Here is a 7452-nt window from a genome sequence, read left to right on the forward strand (position 1 = left end):
AAAGGCCCTCAGGATTATCAAAGACCCCAGCCACCCAAATCAGAAATCTGTTCAAACTACTGCCGTCGCCGAAACGGTACCTAACCCAGAGAATGTTGAACAGCTATTTCCCTCAAGCAATCAGGCTCCCAATCAGCAGGAATGCACTGGAAGAAAGCAAAAGACTGTCTACCCCAAACCATCCCCACTGCAACAATAATATATATTATGACTACCTGATTACTTGAACTACCTGACTACTACTAGAATTTCTGTACTGTATTATATCTGTACTATATTGCATACTGTATGATATTGCATTTCATCTCATTGTAACCTGCACAGAATTTTGCACTACTGTTCTACTGTATGACTGGTCTGTTACTTTTAATGAATTACCTTACTTATTTTACTTTATTCTTTTTGTATTCTGCTGCAATGTCAATGTCAAAGAACCTGAGCCTAAGAATTTTACTCTCGTACATTGGATGTAATAAAAGAAATTCTTATTCTGATTCTGATGTTCAATGGGTCTGGTCACACTGGTCCTTTGATCCCTAGAAGACAAACAGAACAAACAGGATGTCACCTATTAGGTGAGTGTGTGTGTGTGTGTGTGTGTGTGTGTGTCCATAGGTATGTCTAGTCTGATTCATATACAGTATACGCACGACTATACAGCATGGATGAAAAGTATACTCACAAGAGATCGGTCCAATAGTAAGTGACTCTTGGGGGACAGAGGTGGAGATGGAACGGGATAGTCTTCTAGGACAGCTCTGAGGAGAGACCAGAGGGTGTCAGAGACCAGAGACCAGAGACCAGAGACCAGAGAGAGTCAGATAAACTAGTCAGACAGCAGAATGAGTCAATGAGGCCAGAGTTGGAGAGACCAGAGAGAGTCAGAGAGACCAGAGAGAGTCAGAGAGACCAGAGAGACCAGAGAGAGTCAGAGAGACCAGAGAGAGTCAGAGAGACCAGAGAGACCAGAGAGAGTCAGAGAGACCAGAGAGAGTCAGAGAGACCAGAGAGAGTCAGAGAGACTGAGGAGGTGGAGTGCAGGACTCACTGGAGAGCAGGAGGAGCTCCTCTGGTCACACAGGCTCAGGCTGCAGTGCAGGAAGACGTCCTGGTAGTTCCCCTGGAACAGGAACAGCAGAGCAGAGAAATGTGCCTGGAGGGATGAACCACTCTCATCCACCCTCACCTGACGACCGTCACTAGGACACCTAGGAGGGGATGCATGGAGAAACAAGGTGAGAGACTCTAATATACCTGGATCTATTTCTGTCTGAAAAACTGTCATTTTCATTCCAAGTCAATATTCCTTTCTCATACAATTATTCTTGAATTTCCAATTTTGTTAAACATTTTTATTTTATTAACACTTTAATGGTGTGTTTCCACTGGAGTGAAAATCCAGGTGCATAGAGAAAGTCCCAGACTTTGCTCTGTGTGTTTCTACCATTGACCTACCTCCCTATTTGGACTTGGGGAGGGGTTTGGGGTTACAGTTGGAAAGAATTACCACTAGGGTGGAACATGGGTTAGCCAGATAGTATAGTAGACTAGAGCACCCTCTATTTAACAAGTTGGGGCAAACAGAAAACATCTTCTAGCTAGATTTAAAACATGGAAACAGATGATTTATTTAAGATGATTTCTTAAAGTGGAGCAATGGAGATACTGTATGATGATTTAAGCATTATTGTGGCCAATATCCTCAAGAACACATAGAGATTCACATAGTCCAATACATCTGGCCATAGACTAACCTGTAAGAGACTTGTATTGTAAACATTGTATTGGTATGTACAGTATATATTGGTATGTATTTGTGTTAGAATTTGCTGTAAAAACCAATTCCCCTATTGAGAATAATAAACAAAATGGTTCTGCTAATATTATAATGCTACATTATAATTATAATGATGCTAACACACATTTTTGAGTGACAGTCAAGTGTCTAGCAAGCTAGCTGGTTATATTGATTAAAGTAAAACAGTCTTGTTAACTACAACATTTGCTTCATACAGTAAAACACATTTGTAGATTTATTTCAGAGACAAAATGTAGATGTTTTCCTTTTAAAGTGACTTCACAAAGGTGGTTTATTCGAAAACCTTTCTACTTTATCTCATTACCCATAAACCTTTCTGTGGATTCCATTCTGTAACATTACCCACGCCACTGACCTGTTCTGAATCAAGGAGTACCGCATGAGGTCATCAGGGTTGGGGGAGTGAGTGGCGTAGCAGTCCTCCAGAACCACCACAAACTGCTCAAACGTATCCTCTGCAGACACGCCCACATGCAGGGTGCTGCCCACTGGCAGGGTGACTGGGCCCACTGGGAAAGGTTGTGTGTAGTTTGCGTTGCGGTACAGAGACATGGAGGTTCTAACCCTGGCGCCAATACCAATGACTCCAACCTCTCCCTTTCTGCCAGGGGTCAAGCAAAGAAAAAGCTCTAGTCATATCCACTCATACATGTAATTATGGTCTTTAAACTACAATCATTTTATAGATTTCTATCAGCAATGCATTTTCCCCCCCACTGATTTAACAATGAAGTGACAGTGAGTTAACTCACGGTAGCGATGCTTGGATGGCCAGGCTGGTCTTGGCATCGAGTGGAAACACACAGGAGAAAGGGAAGCTAACTGGCTCAGAGAAGGAGACATCTCTTGAAGGGAAGGGGTAAACAAATAAACTGTTGGAATAAATCACGTGGGTACCGTTTATCTGGGGGGATGAAAAAGAGAAAAGAAAGATGATTATAATCTTAAGATCATATAAATAAGTTATCAAAGCATCCTTTGAAGGCAGTTTGTTTTAATTCACTAACTGACAAATACATCTGGAACACTCACCACCTAGAATGCCAAGTGTATTATTGGGTATTTACCTAGCAACAATACTTTGATTGCCTACAAAATGAAGCATCAAAATATATAATTTTTTTGGGCACAAAATGAGTTACACCAATAGGCCTACACCCCAAAATAACTCTATAATGTCTTGTGCCTCTACTGAGGGTTTCTGCAGATAGGGGTGTTTTCTATTCGCACCTCCGGTGTGTTTCCACAGCTGCCCTCCCTGCGATCCACCTGGTACCACACGGTGCCGTTACGTTCTTCATGGGTGGAGCAGCGGGGGTCAGCCAGGTGACCAGAGGAGGCGTTCAGACCTCCGTCCTCCAGCTGAGCCCTGTTGAGACCCACCTGTAGGAGGCTTCGCCCACACACCAACTCTGGGTCTGGGAAGAATGACAAGATTGAAGGAGAGTGAGAGAGAGAGAGAGAGTGTGAGAGAGAGAGAGAGAGAGAGAGAGAGAGAGAGAGAGAGAGAGAGAGAGAGAGAGAGAGGATGAGAAGGAATAAAGGGTTATGGGGAAATGAAGATGTTAGTTATAGTTTTGATATTTCAAATCACAAAATCTCTCTCTGTTTTGGATGTTCATCAATATTGGTAAAGCATGACCCCACCCCCATCCTCATCACATACCTACAAATAGCAAATACTGCTCCTAAACAAATGTTTACACCTCCCATTTCAAAAGCTACATTTGACACTGGGAAACTAGTGCCTGAGAGATGAATATACTGCTGATGTGAAAGACTTCTACTCTCCCAGAGCAGTAGTTATTGCCATTGGCCAGTCTGACCTGGGCACCAGCTAATAATCCAAATACGAATATAAATTCATCATAATTAAATGAAATAGGCATTTCGATTATTATTCTGCATAAATTATCAACTTCAAACAAAGGTGTTTTTAGAGTTCTCACCCTGCTTTTCACACCTCCAATTGAGCTTATCCTCGCTCACACAGGTCTCACCAACTCTGCATGTGCCACACACAGCTAACGGAGCACAAGCAAGGCATTAAAGGAGAGAATTGCATTAATTAACATTAATTATTAACATTATTATTTTGCCTAACAGTGTAATAATAAAACATTGAGACATACGCCTTACCTGCACAGTACGCCGAATAACATATGGTCGGGCTTACAAACTTTGTAGACAAAGTGGTTTCCTGGGCAGGCTTTGACGTGGATAGGATTAGATTCGAACTCACAGCATCCACTAGTCCAGCTCCCGCAAACTTGCCGACTCACTATCCCATCCGACAGGGCCGCTTGGGAGATATGCGAGGCCCTGTGCGAAGTCAGATTTGCGAGGCCTTTTATAATGATGTAGGCTACTGTTATAAAAAAAAAAAACTTACTTACTTATAACCGCGCGACACGCACGCACCGATATATTGCAAGAAATGCGCTCACATGCTGTGCTGATAGACAATAGCATATCTACTTATTTAGATAGTTTACAACCATGTTTGTTTCATTTCAAACCTTTTATACTCGTAAAGGATTAGGATTTAGGATAAAGCAGTCATCATACCCAACATTAAATACGCACAAGCCATTATTGACATGAATAGAGATGTTACTCACCACCATGTAGGCCTATCCTTTATGTTGAAAAGCTTACAGCAAAAGCAAAAAGACATGTCCCGTTTTTGAGAGTACACAAGCCACTTTCTTTCTATGTTTTCCCCATTTGGTAGTTTTCGGAGAAATAAAGTTTCACTAAAGTTCCTGTTCTCATTATTTTTAGGATAACTAAATCCAGGTTTCATCTTTGGGGGACCTCTTCTAATGATCACTTCTGTAACTGTAGAGTCCATATTATGTACCGGCCAATTTACCAGGATCATCATACATGACATATCTGACACTGTAGGCTCGTCTTGCGTTCCATCACTCTCAGCCCTGCTGCTGCTCTGAGTAGCTCCATCTTCCGCCTCCGTATCCTCTACTTCGCCACTCCTGACCATCATCACCTGGGGCTGGGCAGCCCCACTGCTGCCGGTGTAGCAGTTGTCCTCCTCCACCTCAGAGACATCATCTTTGCCTCTCAGGGGGGGCTGTGCCGTGCTACTACTAGCATTGCTAGTGCTAGCAGTAACGTTAGCTTCTTCGGTGCTAACGGGAGCCTCACTTGTTTTTAGAAATGTTTCGAACGAACCTCTAAGCGAGGCCCTGAAGCCTTCCTTTCTTTTATTTGTATTTCTTTTTTCAGCACCCGATTAACATTTTCTTCCTCGGTCTCGTTCCCTCTGCATTTTGTCCGTTGCACTAAGCAGTCACTATGCACAACAAGTGTCAACGCGCGCCCAAAAATTCTTTTCACGTTTCACGTAAGGTGTCATAGGGGGAAATTACTTTTTTCTGTTGCTAAGAATCTCCCTGTCCTACAGGTATGCTAGATTTTAGATGTATGATTGACTATGATTATCACATCTGTGAACATTAAGAAATGTATTAAAGGCAAAAATAATAATATGGTCCCTTGCCCTTGCTTTGGAGGGCCTCGCCAGCCAGGGTACCCAAAAAAAAAAAAAAAAACTTTTTTTTTATTTTTTACCCTGCCTCACGCGAGGCCCTCCAAAGCGCGAGGCCCTGTGCCACCGCCCCAGCTAGCCCCCCCTTAAAGCGGCCCTGCCATCCGAAGGCACTGGATGGGGTGTTCTCAACCACAGAGGAGCGGCCGTGCCGCACATATAAGGGTCAATGCATCTCTCTGGCATTTGCACGCTGGCGTCGCCGATGAAGAGGCGATACCAACCCTGCCAATTACCGGGACGGTCGCATTTATAATTGCTTGTTCTAAGGTCTACTTTAAATTCAGTGGCGCGCCAGGCGTCATCCAGCGCGGTGTAGTGTTGGCAGGGGTCGACGCAACGCAGGGTGCCGCTGACACTGAGGCAGTCTTGGCCAGCAGGACACTGAGTGTTGTTCACACAGCCGAACCGTACAAAACGGGAGTCAGAGTTTTGGCTGTTGGAGCGCCGGGTTCTGCCCTTTTGGGGTACCAGGCAGTTGAAGGATCCAGGCGTGTTGTCGCAGACCTGAGGGGGGGCACAGGGCTGATCGGGGAGGGAACACTCGTCAACATCCACGCAGCCCCCCGCAGAGGACCAGCGGTAACCTTGGCGACAGCAGGAACCGCGTTCGCAGGCTGACCGGTTGTAGCATGACAGACCATCGCCAGAGAAACCATCTTTACAGGTGCAGGTGACCGATGGGGGTGAGGAAGGTACACTTTCTACCTCATTGTCCAGAGGAGAGGCAAGACAGGTGGCATGGAGGTGACAAGCCTCACAACTGGTAACAACAATACCTGTGGAGCCAACAACTAACGTCAATTATTCTTGAATGAAAACAACTGCATTGCAACCAGATCAGTGTTTCTCAAATAAGGTTCCTGACCACAATAATAATAATAATAATAATAATAATAATAATAATAATAATAATACATTAGACTTACATAGCGCTTTTCACAAAATGAAAAGATCGAGTAGGCCTAGTAATACAAAATTAAATAAAAGAAATAAAAGAAAGTATAGGGGCCTAATTAAGGTATAGTGCTGGAGACACCTGGGAAGGGGAGAGGGTTAACTGGTGAAGGCAAGCTTGAAGAGGTGGGTTTTGAGGGCCAGTTTAAATGTTGGCAGGGTGTTGGCCTATCTGATGTGGTTGGGGAGGGCGTTCCAGAGGGACGGAGCTGAGGCTGAAAAGGCCCCATCACCCCAGGTCCGGAGGCGACTACCCGAATCGCAATGGAGTTTAGACGAAACCACGCCCACTTCCGCATGACGTGCGCGTTGCCCGCTGCGTTGCTATGGACTCCGCAGCTCTCGGTCCTAACCCTAACCCTAACCATAGCTAGAATACATTTTCCTAACCCTAACCCTAACCTTAATCCTAGCCCTGGGCGTGGTTTTGTAGTATATTTTACTTAAAACACAGACATGGACTGTATGTATGTTATGAAGGAATGTCTCCTGACTGTAGGGCTAGGGCAAGATATTTTATTACCCTTTGTTCTGTGGCCATTTACAAAATGGAACCTGAAGTGACTGTTATAAAATGGCTCCTGTGATCTGTGACCTGCCCCCTGACTTTAGGCCAGGTGACATCATATTGGGGTCTCTTACTTTTCACACCTCAAGCATCTATACAGTGAAGGTGATAGGCCATTGTTTACAACTGTATTTGCATACTATTGTTTATAAATAAAGGAGTGGGCCCAAGGGGGGTTCTCTTCTCTCTCCTCTTGACCACGCAGCTCCTCTCTCTCTCTCTCTCTCTCTCTCTCGACGAGTGGAGGTGAGCAGACGGGCAGCAGAGTTCTGGACGTAATGGAGTTTGTTTAGGATGTTATTAGGTAAACCGTAGAGGATGCTGTTGCAGTAGTCGAGTCGGGAAGTTATGAGGGCGTGGATGAGTGTTTCAGCAGTGGAAAAGGACAGGGAGGGTCGGATGCGGGCAATGTTCCTGAGGTGGAAAAATGCAGATTTAGTCACCTGGTTGGCATGGGGAAGGAACGAGAGGGTGGGGTCAAGGATGATACCAAGGTTGCGGACATGGTTGGAGGGGGTTACGGTGAACAGTGAAGCC

The 7452-nt window shown here is 44.6% G+C and overlaps 1 protein-coding gene across 1 annotated transcript; it reads right to left on the reverse strand.

Annotated features, from left to right (window-relative positions):
• Nucleotides 1-516: 516 nt before the first annotated feature.
• Nucleotides 517-6049, reverse strand: LOC308150033 (uromodulin-like; the record flags this gene model as incomplete). The annotated part of the gene is given in 11 exon segments (XM_080522903.1): nucleotides 517-536; nucleotides 683-758; nucleotides 1049-1208; nucleotides 2175-2420; nucleotides 2572-2723; nucleotides 3050-3237; nucleotides 3769-3843; nucleotides 3959-4001; nucleotides 4003-4121; nucleotides 5492-5897; nucleotides 6032-6049. Coding segments are annotated over 11 exon segments (1503 nt in total).
• Nucleotides 6050-7452: the final 1403 nt, after the last annotated feature.

This window comes from Nansenia antarctica (genome assembly GCF_963989245.1).
Source record: "Nansenia antarctica genome assembly, chromosome: 2".
Classification (NCBI taxonomy): Eukaryota; Metazoa; Chordata; class Actinopteri; order Argentiniformes; family Microstomatidae; genus Nansenia; species Nansenia antarctica.